Source organism: Strix uralensis, chromosome 5 (assembly GCF_047716275.1).
Source record: "Strix uralensis isolate ZFMK-TIS-50842 chromosome 5, bStrUra1, whole genome shotgun sequence".
Lineage (NCBI taxonomy): Eukaryota > Metazoa > Chordata > Aves > Strigiformes > Strigidae > Strix > Strix uralensis.
This window is the reverse complement of record NC_133976.1, coordinates 67942399-67960251: the sequence shown is the minus strand read 5'-3', so window position 1 is coordinate 67960251 and position 17853 is coordinate 67942399. Positions and strand designations below refer to the sequence as shown.

At 34.7% G+C, this 17853-nt stretch overlaps 1 protein-coding gene across 30 annotated transcripts in view; it reads left to right on the top strand.

Annotated features, from left to right (window-relative positions):
* Positions 1-17853, top strand: part of PLEKHA5 (pleckstrin homology domain containing A5) — a 168977-nt gene that overhangs the window by 132787 nt on the left and 18337 nt on the right. For 9 of the 30 annotated variants that reach the window (XM_074871481.1, XM_074871503.1, XM_074871477.1 and 6 more), the window contains 7 exons: positions 700-819; positions 1500-1553; positions 8028-8108; positions 13875-13937; positions 15097-15177; positions 15312-15461; positions 16881-16982. In XM_074871481.1, coding sequence (XP_074727582.1) covers positions 700-819; positions 1500-1553; positions 8028-8108; positions 13875-13937; positions 15097-15177; positions 15312-15461; positions 16881-16982 — 651 coding nt within the window. Of the gene's footprint in view, positions 1-699; positions 820-1499; positions 1554-7959; positions 8109-13874; positions 13938-15096; positions 15178-15311; positions 15462-16880; positions 16983-17853 lie in introns of those variants that run through there. The other 21 variants (XM_074871491.1, XM_074871507.1, XM_074871488.1 and 18 more) reach the window with 8 other exon arrangements.

Here is a 17853-nt window from a genome sequence, read left to right as displayed (position 1 = left end):
GACTTTATTTAATTATATATATATAATCTTGGGGTTTAAATACAATTCTTCATCCCTTCCCAAGGCAGTATTGTACATCTTAGTCATAAAAGTAAAGCAATAAATTAACTGGTAACCTCAGATCTATGGAAGGTGGGATAGAAAATTATTTTTGTCATGCTTGTGCAGTTTTATTTTGTGAAAGGTGATTGTTTCTGATGTAGTTCAGTTATCATTGTTTTTTTATTATTTTTGCTCTTAATTTTGATGCATACCTTTGAAGAATTAGTTTAGAAACTAAATTTTCTTGAGGGCATTTTTTGATTCCTTCACCAGGCTCAAATGGCTGTCCATGTACAGGTAGTAATATCCTAAGGGCTCCCCCTTCACTTGTCAGTATCATCAAGGTGATATGCATGTCAGAAAAAGTTTGAGGGATGCACAGACTTTCTTCTGCAAAATCCTCATTTATGTCCTTTATACAGAATGTTCCACTTTTATGGCATTTGTAGTATCAATTGTTTTGAGTAGTTAAAAGTTAATCCTTCACTATATATTTGAAAGTGGTCAATTTGGGGGAAAATGGTGTCTCTTTTGTTGTATCGCTATAGAAAGTTTTTGTAAGAAAGATACTAAGAAACCTTATTTTAATTAAGTGTTGTTTAGGATACCGATTAACTTTTTTTCTACTCTTTGGCTTCTCACACTGCACTCCTTCAGCCAGAGGAGCTCACGCTGCTGCTAATAAAGCTGAGACGGCAGCAAGCTGAACTGAGTAGTATCCGGGAACACACACTAGCACAGCTCATGCAACTAAAACTTGAGGCCAGCAGCCCAAAGGTCAGCTATAAAGCAATGTGTGTCATGTACCATTCTCACTAACTTGTAGTCATTCATTAATCAAAGTTTGCATTGTACTGTTAGTGCAAAATTTTCTGACTATTATGGGAGTAGAATAGAGTAACATTGTTTTTTTGTGTATGTGATGTTCTGCTATTAACCTTTTGAGGCTTTACTCTGACCTTTTTGATATTAGCTGAGTCAAAATTACATAGGAATATTTTAAAATATATTGTAGTTAAGTTTAAAGGTTTTTAACTTATTGTTATAATCAAAATTAGTAATGGTAGATCATGGGATTAATTTATTGTTTATACTGCCTTATATCATCCAATCTTATTTGTAATCTGTGTATGAAAATCAGGACATGTTTAAAACAGATTTATCAAAGGGTTTATAGTTGTCTGTGTAGTAGACATTTACATGAGTTTACTGTATTTCATACGTAGAACCAAAATATAATGTAACAGTTCAAAGTCTGATTCGTGGCAAACTTTCATCACTTCTGTTTTGGGCTCTAAGCTAGTTAACAGTTCACCAAAAAAGGCAGATAAAAGCAGTATTATATTTCTGTGTCAAACAGAAAGATCACTGTCTAGTTTACATCTTTTAAAGCTCTTTTCATGCATTCTGCACCTTCTGTCCCTTTTCCTTTTTTCCCCCTGACTGCTGCCTGCTAGAATGAGATTCTTTCGCATCACCTTCAAAGGAATGCCATATATTTGGATCATCAGGTGGGATTTGCAATTTTCTTGTGTGTTTACATGTCTTAATGCTTTTTGCCTACTCCTATCAAGCTGGAAATATTTGGGGGAGAAGGATTTTCAGTGCTTTTTATGAAGTTTGATATTTAATATGTGCCCTTTTTAAGTAGCACAGAATTATCTTAATCAATTACAAATTTGACATGTAACAGAAAAAACCTTCTCAATTTAAAATTCATCAGAATACAGTAGCCACTCACCAATTATTTTTTCTGATCTTCATTTTCTTATAATAACACTAACTGTAGCATTTTATCATCTTTAACCAAAGTCATAATATATTTCCAAGGTCATATGACACACATGCAATTTATAGAAAATTAGTACTTCTGATAATTTTAGTTTTCCAAATTAAGAAGAGTTAGCTGTTTCTATAGGATGTTAAATGAAAGGTGGTCAAACATGAAAAAATGCTTTAAACAAATCATAGTATGGCTCATTACTTTTTCTCCTTTTACTCAGTTATTTCTTAAAGATTTATATAAGAATAAGATTCTACTTCTTTACAACTTCTGATAACTTATAGAGTGAGGGTACAATTCTGCCTTCACTAACATAATTGATTGCCATGTAAAGAATTGGGGCTATCACATACCTCTTTTTATGGCTTTGTTACATGATCAAATGGGACTTCTGTACAAGTTGTGTGTGAGAAGTTTTTAAATGAGAAATTTTTGCTAGCACTTACAAAAGACAGTCATAAGTGCTTAGAAGAAATATAAGGAACTGGGTGCCTGTTAGTTAAAAATATAAAAATTACTAAAGCTTTTCTTTTTCTAATATTCTTCCTTCTAATGAAAGTTTTCAGCCTTACCCTTAAAACCAACTGTTCATGGAACTGTTAGGTCCTATGCCCTTGGTTCACTCAGTCACTATTTTCCTATTATCTCTTGGAAACAAGGTGTGAATTGTGACCAATTCAGTTAGATGGTAATGCATTTCTAAACATCTCTGTCTTGTCTTAAGGGGCTGCAGGAAGCCCAAAAGAGTAGGGAAAAGCTCTGCTTGCTAAATTAGGACAAAATATTTCATCCAACTCAAATATTTCCAGTTTATAATGTTTTGGAATAAGGGAATAATTTTGTCTTCAAGAATGTAATTCATTGCCAAGAAAGGACAATTGTCCATGTGAAGTGTAAAACTATGTACCGTGCTGTTGATTGATTAGCCAAGCTTGTCAGTATAATAGACGTGATTAAACAGAGAGAATTGCTTATGTATAACATGCAAAGTGGTAAAAAGGACTTTCTTTTTACTTGCATCAGATAAAATTTAGAAATGTAATGTGATGTGATAAACATTAATTTAGGGAAGTGTCTAAATCTTATAAATGTGCCATAATTACCCCTACTGGAGATTCAAGAAATCACTGCACTTCTTACAGTAAGAAATCATTATCATTAAATATATTACCTTAATCACAAAATCATGGCAGAACAGGTTGGAATACTTGTCCCAGTTTCTAATCAGTTTTTCTTTCTTCCCCTTGTTTTAATATAATACCGCTACCTACCTGTATGAAGTAAATGCCCCTGAGAGTCTTTTTGCTTTGAGTACCACTGCTTCTAGGGGTGGTATCTCATTTATATCTTTTTGTTACTTTGTCCATTATCAGTTTTCCTTCATGTTGGGAAGAAAAAAAAATCAGTTTCTTTTAACCTAAGTGAGGCCTTTCCTCCTTGTTATCCGCATCTGTAACCAGCTTGCATAATCACTTGCCCTCTTTGAATTTTAAATGTCCAGTGTACTTAAATTAGGTATTTCTATTCATACTTAATCTCTGAAAATAGCGTCAAAACCTGCTTTGCCTAGAGCATGTGGTAGAACTCCAGTCCTGTTATCTTCAACTGTTACCTTTTTGGTCACAAAGAATTCAGTACTGTACATAACAATAATTAGTAAGTTTGTACTGAGGTTGCAGAAGTGAATTTTCAGGCAGACTGAAGTTCATTTGTAGGGAGGGTAACTTTTATGCTGCTGCAGTAAGTTGTTGTCTACTTGTTAGGTGGCCTTCTTATCAAGACTCAAGAATATCCCATAGCCTTTTTTGTCATGCTTCTTTTTTGTACTGCTGTTTCCTTTGAGATGCTTAGAAATTCTTATGTTACACTTTTTGATGTTTTTGTATTCTGCTTTCAGAATTTTTGTTGTTGTTGTTGGAGTTCAGAGATAGAGGAAAAAAAGATTGAAGATATTGACACACATATATCCAGCCATATGATTTCTTTGATGTCTTATGGCCAAAAGAATGATTGTCAGGCATCCTTTTTTTTTTTTTTCTTTTCTTTTCTTGTAGTGAGGTTGTGAACCACTCTGCTGGCTCAAGGTTTGTAGAGAGGTGGGCGAGAGACTTATTTGCCTTTTAAGAAGTAGTTCTTTAAACATTGCTAGCAACCTAGCAACCCTAGGCAGTGATGATTTGTTTGCCAATATGGGACATGTTACGAGAGCACATATAATCTCAGTCTTCTGCATTATCAAATTTTAAGGGATCACTTATTGTATATTACTAAATCCAAGCTAGCAGCCTCCTTAATGTATTTGTACCCAGTAATTACAATAACAGTACTGAAAAGTAGGAACATTTTTTTTTTTTTTTCCCCAAACAAAAGCTAGATACGCTTTTTTCTGCTTTGTAAATAAAGCCATGGCAGGAGGTCCCACTTGAATCTTTCTGTTACTACAGAATTCCAGCAAACCAGTCTTCTAGTACACTTCTGAATTTTACGTGGATAGTAAAACTTTATTTTGGCTGAAAAACCCTTTTCTACTGAGCTCAAGTTATCTATGAAAAACTCCCCATGCGTGTTGTCATATTGATCCCAGGTATATCCCAGGTTGGTTTGTCACAGTAGAAGCTCTACTAAATTTAATTTAATCTTTTTTCCATTTTGCGAAATGGCTATTTATGTAGATAGTTGAGGTGTTAAGGAATTTATACTTCTGCTGGTACTTTCATTTTTAGTTTCTTTCAGTTTCCAAAGGGTGCATAAAAATAAACAGAACTTGAACAAGAAGTTGTCAAATAAAGGTGTGAAGGTCCCACAGCCAATGTCCATACTGTCTTCGTGTTTTGTTTCTGTTTTCTCTTCACCACCCTCTTTCTGAGACACTGAAGGTGTTTCTGGAAAAAGGAAGTAAATTAAGGGATGCTGGAATAGTACAAGGGGGTTTGGATAAAGCTGACAGATGTCCTGTATTATATCTGATATCTTGTATTTCAGCCTAAAATTCTATGTCCTATTGTAGCAACATATAGGATACTACTCCTTACTTGTATTTTTCAGGTTTTCTGGATAAGGTAGAGTGAGCTGACCCAGCCACTACTGTTCTTTCTGCTGCTTTTTTTTCCCTTTTCCCTCCTCAGATGAAGAAGGGAGGCTCAAGAGCAGGGGCTCTGTAGGGTGAAAAAGACTGCCCTGGAGGCAGCATTGCTGTAAAACAGAGGCAGGAAGAAAACGTGCTTTTTCCTTCTTTTTCTGAGCAGAAGATTAAAGAACAGAGAAAAGGTGGGAGAAAAGCTTAGTCAGGTCCTATTGCCACTGCTTTTACCTTCAGGAAGCTTATGAGGAAATGAATAAAACTGCCAATCTGAGCTCAGTGTTTTGTCACCCATAACACCGTCTTACCTCATCAGTGAAGTCAACTGTCCTTGTACAGAGTCACTATTCCAACCGATCACTGCAACCAGAACAGCACATACTGAAATGTCATCTGTGTGGGGTATTATCAAACACGGAAGAGAATTTAGGGAAAGGAAGGAAGAGAAAAACTGTACTAGCTTAGCTTTACAGTTTAAAACACAGAATACCCACTCAGATGCTAGCTCATAAATAATGTATCTGTTCATAGACATCATATGTCAAGAAGGTGGTTTTTTCATTATTTCCAACTGGAAAATGCTTTTATATGCTACATCAGTAAAGATAAAAGCAAAGATGAAGCATCACTTCTGGAAAGAGTTATTTACAAGATACGGCCAAGACTGCTGGATTTTATTTGGTTTTACCACTGTTTTTGCTGCGTGGCATCAGGCAGTTCATACTTCAGTTTGCTCGTGAAAATCTTAATCCCGATTTCTGTGACTACTTTAGTTGGAAAGACTCTGAGTATAATACTGTTAGTATTATACATAGGATCCTTTACTGTACAAAAATTATATATATATATTTTTTTTAGAAGTGAGAGAAAATCAAGGCTTTGTTCATAACAGAAATAAGTATTTTTCCTTGAGCTCTTTATTCAATGTGAATAGTGTCCAATTTCAGTTTGGGAGTAGCTTCATAATAATGCTTTAAGAATGCAAAATAAATATTCTCTTAAACTTTAAGAGCATGGGACTTGCTATTCTGTCCCACATAACTCCAGTTTACTTTGCCAGTTCTTCAATATGCATTGCCTTGTGTGTGAGCTAGCTTTAGTTAATGGAAGGTTTGTGACGGATACATGCTACCTCAAGAACTTAACTTCTCAGTAGTTAAATGTCAGTATTTTTTTGGAAACGTTATTTCCTAAAGGAGAAAAAAGCCTGCTGTATTTGACTGCTACAGAGGCTCCTTGGTTGGCATTACTTTACCAATTATCTGGTTTTTGATCTTTGTTCCATAAGGGCTTAAGGAACTGGAGCTTTTCTGAAAATATCTGGCCTTTGCAAACAGTGCTAGATAAGCATGGTTTAGCACCAAGGGTAGTAAAGATATTGGAAGAAGTCCTATAAATCAAAGTTGGAGCTTGCTGGAGGACAAAACATTACTTCAGGACACCATTCAGCAAATTCACTTCTTTTCTAATCTGGGTGAAAATAATCTCTGAACAGTTCCACAGAAATTAATTCTGGTGTTGTCTGTTACTGATGAGAAAGGAAAAATTTGAAATATCGTAAAAAAGAATTAGCCAAAGAGCCTGAAGCTGTTGAAATCCTCCTAATAAAAATGTATCCAAACCAGTATACTCCTATGAAATATTTCAGCCTCAGAGCAATTTTTTCTTTACAAATATTTCAGTTGGGCTATAGTTTGATTGCTTGGCTTTGGACCTTATTGTTGCCCTTACTGTTGAGATATCTTTTAGTATCACCTGGTGCACCCATTCTCTGGACAAAATTTTAGTGTAAAGAGAGAACAACTTCTTGTGTCAGTTCTAGTTTTCTGTTTATGTATACTGCAGATGATGGAGCAAATGGGAGGGCTTGCTTGTTTTTTTCCCTGCCTTGAACAAACAGAGCGTCATAAGCTTGCCTTCTTAAGATAAGGTACTCCTTATTGAATGATTAACTTATCAGCTGACCAGACTTTTACTATGTATAAAAAACAACAACAACAACAAAAAGGTCCTTTATCTATAACAATAAAAATGTGTTTCCTATAAGGAGAAAAAAAATACTTCTCCTAATGTACAAGTTAGGGTTTTTTCCTCAATAATTAGGGACAAGAAATTCCAAAAGGCATCAAAAACTCAGGCTTTTTGTTGCATTTCAATCTGTGAAACAAAACCTTGCCATGAAAATTCATGGTGAGTGCATATATATATACATAGAGACAGAGTAAAATATCATAAATATTCATACACACACTTCCTTCCCATGTAACCGTACTTGAAACAGGTATTGCTAAAGTTTCCAACAAAAATAAGAGGGGGATTGCCCATTAAGTGACTTTTCAGTTTCTTTTGGAGAGGAAAACTATCTGTTTTCATAATTTTTCCCTTGCTGTTAGGAAGGTCTCCTTTTTAAAACCAAAAATCCCATACTATTTTCTGTGTTGCATACTTTTTCTGAAATCCTTAATGTATGCAATTTTTAGTGTAATAATCAAAGTATCTGGTTTTAACATTTACATACATATCAATAAATACTAATCATGGAAAATGTCTGACCAGTTCTGAAATAGTTTCACACCCATATATGGGTGTGGATAAATACAATGAGTAATAATTCTAAGTTCCTAAGTTTATAAATCAGTGCAGTATATAAACACATTTTGTCATACATGAACATAAGTCTAAACCTCATTTCAATATTCAGAGACTGGGAATGCTTATATCACTTTAATGTACAGCGACTTATTAAATCTATAATTTAAAAGGTTTTCTGGTAAAAGTTTGAGTGTTCCTATTGCATAATCTGATAATACTTTTCATTTCAATATTGTGCAAAGCTGGGCTTGTTTTAAGCATTTTTATTTTTAAAAAGGGAGAATGTTGGTGAATAAATACTATATTGGTTTTGAGCATTTATGTGTTTTTGATACATTTGTTTGATATTATTAAACTTTTCAGATGTTGATATTACTGAATGATGGAATATATAAAAAGCATGGGATAAAATGTAATCTACTGCATTATTAGAAAAAATTAAAGTAGAGGCTATATTTTACAGTGTCGTCTTTCAAATCTAGCCATGCTGTAAACTGATGTTTGCTGTATGCTCCTCCTGATTTGAAATAGATGAAAGAGAATGAACCTTTAATCACCATGGTTCACACTATGATTGAGAACTCGGCGCTAAGACCGCAACTGTACCAGCAAGTAAGGTCTTGGATAGTGAATGAAATTGCTTTATCATCTGCGAAAATTTTCCTTAGTGACAGTTTTGGTTGTTCCTCAGATTTATTCATAACATTGGTGTTTCTCTTATTTGCTTTGGAAAACCACAAGTCATCCATGCTTTATAAAATGCTGCAATATTGTTAGCATGGCTTTTGCTGCGTTTTTGTTGTTAAGTATTAAATGTACACTTTTGAATAACTACTTCTGTCTAGACAATTTAATTAGTTGATGTTTTATGCAGGTGTCCAGTAAATTCATAAAACTTCCAATAAGCTTCCAACATTTGTCTTAGCATGATTCTCTGCAATTAGTGTTCAAAGGTGCTTCTTTCTTTTGACCACTACAAAAGCATGTGAGTGGTGTTTCCCTGGTCATTTCTGGCAATTTTGTTTTGTTCTAGGAAGTGGATTTACAAGTTTTTGTTTGCACCTACCAAGCCTTTAGCCACTGAAGAAAGGAAGGATCAAAATTACTTTGATCTGGGGACTGTAAATCCAAAAGGCAGTGTCCGTTCATAAAGTCACAGCAGACTTAACCATGCACACTAACACAGTATCTAGTGATGGTTGTAAATGGTAAAATGGAAGAAGAATCAGAAATGTGAATGGAAATATTGTCTGTGAGTTGAGACCTGCATTAACTTATGAGCATGGCCAATACATACCTGTTGGCACTGCAGTGTCTTAGGGTTTCTGGGGCTTAACTGAATAGTTTATGTCACATCAAGGAATGTTTAAGAAGTTCGTAGCCTCAGCTGCAACAAAGATGTTGTTCTTCCTTAAACGATTATGGTATTTTGCATCAGATGAGGTGTGCGATTCTGACTGCCAGTCAGAAGGGAATATACCTGTTTGCTTACAAATGCATTTATGCCCTTGTGAGCCAGACTGACATATAAAGGTTGCATAGTTTGAAGAAAAGGAGACATTCTGCTATGCCAAACAGTCATTCATTAGTGATTAATGCTTTGTCATGTTTCTAAAAATGCTGCAGCTTAATTTCATGTTTCATTTTTCTGGAAGTCAACTCCACATTGTAGATTTGCTTATGATCCAGAAAAGTTGCAAGAAAAATCTCAGCTTTCCTAAGGAAGTTGGATTGTGAGTGACTTTGATTTCAGGATCAGCCAGTTCATGCTCCTATGTGCAAAATAGGACCTTTGACATGGAACGTGAAGGAACTATTTGTGAGAGGAATGAGAGAAGTAAGGTGCCCTCAAGCCCTAAATGGAATTGGTTTTTGTTGGGGTTGTTTTTTTTTTTTTTTAAAGAAGCCTAGCTGTCATGATATTTTAAAGCAAATCAATTTTCTGTGATAAAGTATGTAAGACAAATAAGTCAACATACATATAATGAACAGAGGTGCTTTGGATGTGTCAGGGTAAACTAGCTCAGCTTCTAATATTAATATGGACACATTTGAGGTATGGCTGTGCCTGGGCTAGTCTGCCCACTTATTTAGGGATACCAATAAATTTCAGAGTGCTGTCTTGACGAAGCTATGCTGTCAGCTAAGGTATCGCTACACAGCACTGCCTTCACCTCGTAGACATACCTGCTGCTTTGTATTTTGACACTGAATAAGCACCTGTTTTGATATTCTTGTCAAAGAAACAGTGAATCTAACAGGTCATGAAAGCTGAATAACCTTTTGTCACTAGAGATGTGGTCTCTTCAGGTCAGAGTGTTTGCAACGTTGGCAGGCTTGTGCAGGAGAACCCATGTATTGCATAAACTGGAGAACAGCAAGACCACCTGCTTTCACAGATTAAGTTTCCTATACAAAGTACTGCATTAACTGACTTCCAGGAAAGGCTAAAAATACACTGTTATGCTTAAACAACATATAATTTCTTCTTCAAAAAACCCCCCTGTTTTTGCCGGTCATCCTTCCCACTGCAGTTTTAAAGAGATGTAGACAATTGGGAGAAGCCTCTGTGTGAGCGACCGAAACCTGTTTTGTTGTCAAGATGATAAACTAGTTTCTGATGACTGTAACCATTCCTGTGGATAGAGAAAAGGATCTTTCTTTGCTTCAGTTTATTCAGTTCACTTTTATGACTGAGATCATTTACAATTAAGCAAAGGAAAGCAAGAAAAGCTTCTATTTAGTTAAAGATTGAGGTGTCTTGCTTCCTGTTTGTTTGTAATGATTAATGGTTCATTAGTAAAATAGCTAAAATATAGACTATTTCAAATGTGTTATTTATAAGACAATTTTATTTGTGATTTGTTACATCTTCATAGTTTTTAAATCACTGTGACTTACCTCAGTCTGCTCTACAGACAGTACCGTAAATTTACAAGTATAAGCCAAGGCAATGATTCCATATGTTCAGATAGGAAAAAGAGAGGCTTTTTTACAGCCTGGACCTATTTCTGCCTTGGGGTTTTTTGTTTCTTTCTAATACTAGGTGAGGAGTGTTAATCTTGTTTTCTAAGGGAGCATATGCTCATTTTAAAAAGTAGAATTATCCTCAGTTCCTCTCTTATGTGTGTGAGTTTCCTAAAGAGGCAGAAATGAAAATCTGAGTGCAACAAACTAACATCCAGGTCTTTGCTTGGATAATTGTTCTTAATACATTAAAAATGTATAAAAATAGTCCTTGATTTTTTGCTCCTGTAAGGATGGGGAGATCTTCTTTATGGCATACTTTTTGCTAATTATTGTTGTTGTTATTATTACTATAGAAGCTGCATATATTTAAATTGTTATGCATGTTAGATTTTGAGATGTGTAGGTAGAAGTATTTTTCAGGTTTTGTTATGAACACGACATGATTGTATTTGAGCTAAAAATCTCATACTTCCAATTTGTATTTGAAATGTTATCTGTCGCATCATGCAAAATTAGAGGAGAATCTTGCTTACTGTGGGGTAAATGCCCATTTGCTCTACTTCCTGATAGTAAAAAGTACTTTAAAAAAAAAAAAAAGCCACTTGGAAGTCTGACTTTAACCTCATGCTCCCCACAAAATGTGCTAGGTCGTCCTGTTTTAATTTCCTAAATGCAGTAATCTTGCAGAGATACTTAGTGTGCTCTCAGGGTGTGAAATTTCCTGCCATACATGGTTAGTGGAATCTGAAAACATCTTATAAGGTAATGAAATAATACTGTCACTTAAATGTTTTTAATATTGACTGCTTAACTAGGTTTAATCCCTCGTATCTCAAGAGAGAGATTTGCATAATCTGCATTTATTTGGGAAAAAATTTCCCTCTAAGGACATCTTATATTGTGTCCATTGTGGTGGATCCACTTCTGTGATTCAGCGTTAGAGGGAGATGGGGACTGTACGGTGGGACTGTAAAGTAGATGACAAATTATTTCTAATTTAAATTGGAGATTCAATTAAGGTCATTTAACCTTTTCACATGTAAAATACGTGTTTGGCCAAACTGTCTGTGCAGTTTGCCTTTCAAAAATGGTAAGTTCTATTTGTACGTATTTAGGATGTTGTGCTCCTTAATGTTTGGGAGCTGTGCAGTGTATTTCACTACGTTAAGAGGAATGGATTTTTGAGTAGGCAAATGTCGAGGAAAAGTGTAGAAGTCGGCAGCAAGTCATGTCATTGGTTCGGTAGGTGGCACTCTTTCTCTGAAATTACTGTCTTGGTAAAGTTTGTAGGAATGATTTAGCGAGAGGCGTTTGTTGAATGTGACAAAATACATTTCGATAATTTGATTGTTGGAGCTTATAATGCATTTTCCAGGGTTATGAGGTTGTTAACCTTGCTTGCAATGTGTAATTGCAGTTTGTCTACTGCAATTCCTCTTATAATTCCAGTAGGATGTGATAGCATTCAGCACTCTTTGCCTTAAGCTGTTTTATAGATGTGCTGTGGAAAGAGAAGCTGCTGTTTTGTCAGAGATGGATTAAGTGTTTCATACTATTTTTAGAGTTTTTGCACTAAGTCTACATAAAATGTTGCGGTAGAAATGTTGAAATGAAGTGTCTCTCCAGCAGTGCCTATTGTAGGAAACTAGTACCGCTGACAAAAGCAAGAAGCAGTTTTAAAAGTGTGATAGGATATTAATAAGAAGCATTAGTACGTGTATACTGTTCTTTGAAAATGTGTTTTCGTTTTCTGAATACTTAAAATATCTTCCTTTTAGGAGGCAGGGATAGGGATGCTGAATTGGCAAGCCGTTTTAAACTTGGCTATAATTAAGGTTGAAATGCCAAAAAAATAAACGTGTCTCTTTTTTAAAAAATAAAAAAGTGTAAAAAATGCTGGCTTGAAAATATAATATTATATTTTTCCAGGCAAGCTATATAAAATGCTGATCAGTGTCTTGGGAAGATGTATTTATCTAATAGGGGATAATCTTTCTTTTGTAAAATCTTTCTGTTGTGAAATATAACTAGGTATTCTCTGTAAGTTCAAGACATTTGGCCATGTTTATGAGGGTTTTTTAAATATTTCCATTCCTCATTTTTCTCTCATTGTGATAAAATCAACAGTTAAACGCAACTCTGCAATTGTAGAAGTTTAAATAGATATCTTAATTTTTGTGACATTCATGAAGTGCAAAAGTGCTGTGGCTTTTTTCATATTCCAACGCTCATTTTCATAAAATGTCCATTTCAAAGAAAGTTACTGCAGTTTTAATGCACTATACATACTTTTAAATTGTCACCAGGTGCATTTGCATGAGGTATGTGGACATAATGTCTTGAAATGAAACACTTAAGTGTGCTGAAGACATGTACATTTGTTTGGAATGCTTGTCTGATTAACCCTTCCCTAGTCCTTTTATTTATAAGTGTCCTTTAACATAGACTTGTGTTCTTATAGTCTTTCTTGCACTATTAAGTCACGATGACCTAATTATGACAGATATGTGAAGGGAAATCATCTATGCTGGGACTCAGTGCACACATGTTTTTAATTAAGTAGAATACAAACGTTGATAGTGTTGTGCCAATAGTTGCTGCACAGGACATTAAGTAGTTACTGTATGTGACAGTCCATTCTAAAATGGGGAACTACTTTTTTTCAGTCTTGTTACTGGTCAGTTCAGAGACTTGAAAGAGTTAAGAACTTGGTGAGAGGAGCTATATGAAAGTAGTTTGAGAATACCTTACATGCTGACTGGCATGAGGAGACAAGTTTGCCTACGTCCAAAGATAAAATAAAAGGGCTTACATTCCTGGCATTTCTGGCAATATTCTGTTGAAGGGGGGGATCCATGTGAAAAAGTAGGCAAAAAGGTATTTGGTGACACTTACTGGGCATATGTCTGTAGCGAGATATTTTACACGTATTTTGTATACTTAGGTAATTCTGTTCTGATTTCAGATTCACATCAGAATATCCTCCTTGTGAATACACTTGACCTTAGTGGGCCTAGAATCGTTAATTCCGAGTAGAATGAGCCCCTGTATTTAGAATGCACGTAAGAAAACGTACATAGTGATGTATGACTGTGTATAGGTGTACTCTGGCAGTTTAATCTTCCCACATAATCCATGTTTGATTGAGTTAGTTGTACATCTTTAAAAATCCAGTTTGCATTAGAAACATAGTCTGTTAAGTTAATGCAACTTTCTACTGACAGTCTGCTTGACATTCCATTTACTTATCTTCATTAATATATATTGGCTAAAAATATATTGTTCAATGTGATATGTTTGACTTTCAAGCAAAAGCTGATTTCTGTATTAAAACTGTTAAGATGAACAGTAGTTTCATTTTCATAGTCCAATTAAGTTGTTTTATGGCAATATTATTCTTCCTTATAGTTAACACAAGAAGAATGTAGGGGTACACTATACAAATATAGAACTGAAGAGCTGGATATTGATGTAAGTAATTTGTATTTCTTCTCGGCATCTTCTTTCTTGGAAATGTTGGTATTTGTCTCTTTATTTTGATAATAATTTCCCCCTTGACTTTTGGGTTTGAAATGCACTTCGTTTAAGTGATTACCAACAGAAATTGCTTTGTGAAATTGAGTGGCGTAAGACTCTTTGTAATAAGCTTTAACTTGCAGGAAGTATTACATTGTAGGCTGAAATTTCAAGTAGTATGTCTATTCAAGGTGAATTGCTTCTAGAAAGGAATTAATTACTTTAGAAGGGAAAAACTCTGTCGTTGTTGTTCAGTTATAAGATGTATGAGAGATGTAACTTCTCAGGAAATATGACTGATGCTCCAAAACTGACATTTGGCATGCATAGTTACCATTCAAGTATTGGGTTGCTAGTTACTAAAGAAAAGGGGCTTGGTGTAAAATTGATGGTGAAAAATACACACATATAATCATACTGTATATGCATACATATGCATGTCTAGCCATTCTTGCACAACGCAACGAAGAGTACATACAATGATTTAAGGGATGTTATTTTAAGAGTAAAAAAGAAAGGAGGCTTCCAGTGTTCTCTTAAGAGTTAAAAAGTCAGAGTAACACGTACTGAACCAAAAATGTTGTTCAAATAGAAAAGGAAACTGTTTCAAATGGGTTAGAGTGCACTGAACAGTTACTTGCTCAAGCTGGAGCTGGAGTGGAACAGTTCTACTCATAGCCAAGCCTTGATTGGAGCTAAAATGGAGCAGAACATGGATAGTACTAGTATCTAACTATTAAAAACTACCACCTGAAATAAACTATGGGAAAGACTGTGAATATATACAATATTCTTTATAATGCTGAGGAATATGTAAATTAAAACAGTATTTAATACCTATTATTAAGTTGTAAAGATTTAGCTGTAGAATCGTAAATTATGTTTTGAGCCATGCTGTTTCAAGTTATAATAACACTTATTTCGTAGTATATTAAGAGGGTTTTTAAGGTTAATTTGAAAATGCGAGACCTATGCCTTCATGATTTTAGAATTCATATTTTGTTTTAATAACTTTTTATATAGATTCATGTAATGATTTGATCAAGTTATATTTTGATTACTGAAGATGTTAAAAATGAAATCCTAATTGCAATCATTTTCTGTTATATACTAGGCTAAGCTTAGCCGTTTATGTGAGCAAGATAAAGTTGTACAAGCACTGGAGGAGAAGCTTCAACAGCTACACAAGGAGAAAGTAGGACAATTGTATTTATTACCTAAAGTGGATGTTATTTTATGTGCCTATTATCAGAACATTGATAACTGAAATAAAATGAAAATCAGCCCAATGATGCAGAACATTAAAAATAATTCTTTTTATTATAATAGTACACGCTTGAGCAAGCTTTGCTATCAGCAAGTCAGGAGATAGAAATGAATGCAGATAATCCCGCAGCCATACAAAATGTAGTTTTACAGAGAGATGACTTGCAGAACGGACTACTTAGCACTTGTCGAGAAGTATCGCGAGCTACTGCAGTAAGTAATATGTTTTTGTCAGTAAAACTCAATGAAGTGTCAAAGGATTGTCTTCATGTTCATGTTGTTAATTGGGTTGTCTTTGGCTACTTTTCTTTACGTTCCAACAAAACTCAGTGTTCTTTTACTTGCTTGTATTTTTGTCAAAGGCAGCTGGAAAGTGATCTTCTCACTCTATTCATCGTGCAGGTTTTTTTGGGGTTTTTTGTTTGTTTGTTTGTTTTTTTATTGGCCAGGAATGAGTGCATACTGACTTTAATTGATGTGGTAATTTTCATCTTTATAATATGAAAAATTGATTACAGGAGAACTAAATAATGCAAATAAGTTATTTTATGTGATGGCAAAATAGTAGTAAGCGCAAACTTCATCAGATATTTGATCACATAGGTGACTTATTTTAAGCCATATCAGCTACAGGATGAAAAGAAGAAAAGATTATACCATCATGGTCTCTCTTAATAGGGAGCCGTTATATTTAAAAGTTCTTTCAAGTTACGCACTTTCAAAGACCTTAAAAAAAAAAAAAAAGGAAATTGCTATTGCTATTTACTCTCGTTTTCCACTTCATGATGGTTTCTACACTGAAATGACAAGGCAAAGAAATAATTTTTGCCTACTTACATATATATCCAAAAAGGTATTTCAGTGTCAAATTCCAGTGGTTTGCTATGGTGAAACTGATATCAAGTAGGCCCTGAAATACTGGTTTTAGTCTGAATGTTAGACTCTGTTGTAAAAGGAATTAGTTGGTCAAGGAAAAGGGAATCGGGGAGAGGAAATCCTGCAGATGTACTTTACCTCATTAACTTTTCAATTTATGCTAAATTGAGTAAGTTGCTTGATGTGGACTTAAAAAGTGAGATGGTAGAGTTGACCTCAAAGAATATTTTCTTTTCGCACCTTCTCCCTTCTGGTGTTTGTAGTTTCACATATGTAAAATAATGACATATTAGCAGGCCTGGGGCATTCACTGGTGTAACCTTACAGGCATGGTTGGATGACTTACGTTTGTCTTTCATAATACACTGTGTATATACACACGTATTGTGCACTCACACATATGTATTCTATGTGATAAAAGAGACAAATTTGCATCCATTTTTGTGGGTTTTCTGCCATGGTGGAAGGGCAGCTTAAGACCCACATGCCTGCTGACTATAAAGATTTTTGCTATGAAGATTTTGCTCTTGCCTATATTTTTTGTTTGTGAAAAGACAAAATGCTGTTTGTTTGAATTCCATTCAGTATCATTAGAAAATCAAAAAGCTGCTTAAACATTGCATTCTCTAAAATACATATTTATTTATTGCTGGTATTTATGCATTACTTCCTGGTTTCATGCCACTGAATAAAGAAAAATAATTTTTTTTTTTTTAACTTGAATGTGCATCTGTAATTCTTTTGTTATATACTTAGGAACTGGAAAGAGCTTGGAGAGAATATGATAAATTGGAGTATGATGTAACTGTAACGAGGAACCATATGCAGGAGCAACTCGATCGACTTGGAGAAATTCAGGTGTGGCATAGATCTTAAAATACACTTAAGTCACTTTCATGTTTTTATTATTTTGTTTAAAAACTACACAAATGAAAAAAGGAGGACATGTGCATTAATTTACAAGGTATAAAAAGAAATTAAAAGTTTGTAAGTTCTGAGGAGGTCTTCGTCTTTTCCTGGTTTTTTTGAACTGGTTTTCCTGTGTCTGGAAGCCTTTTCTTTCTATTTCAGTGATGGGGTCCAAAACGGGGTAGTTTTCTCAGACCTTAATTGCTATGACAGTCGTATTAAATATTCACATAAATCCTTCCATATAAATGAATATTTAAAAATGTAATTAAATAATTCTATCAAAATAGATTATAATTAAAAAAAATTCTAGGCGTTGCTTCAGGTCTATGGAGAGTTCTGATGTGTATCTTGTTATCTCGCTGTGCTGTGGAGGATTGGACAGTTAGTGTAAGTTCTGAATGTCTAAGGAGCTCTTTGAGACACACACAGATACACACGTGCATACATTAGCTGGAATAGGCAGGTGGGTGTGGTCCATGCTGGGAGGCATTAAAGGCTGTTTGCTCCAGGGATTGATTTTCTATGCAGCTGTGAAAGGCAGATTACAAGGAAGCCCAAGAGCTGAGAAATTTGTGTTTTGCCGTTGGAAGCATGCATAACGAATGCAAGTAGGCCCACAGTTTATATGCTAGTATGCAAACACCATGTTTATCTCCACCTATTTTAGGGTTGGAACTGATGATTTCTTTCGTTGTATGTAGGTCTTGTTTGCAAAGTTTGCTTGGATTTTCTTTGGAGACAGTAGATACAATTCTATTCTTAAATGGAGTTTGAACAAGGAAGTTGCCGTCAAACTGACTGACACATTATGAAATTA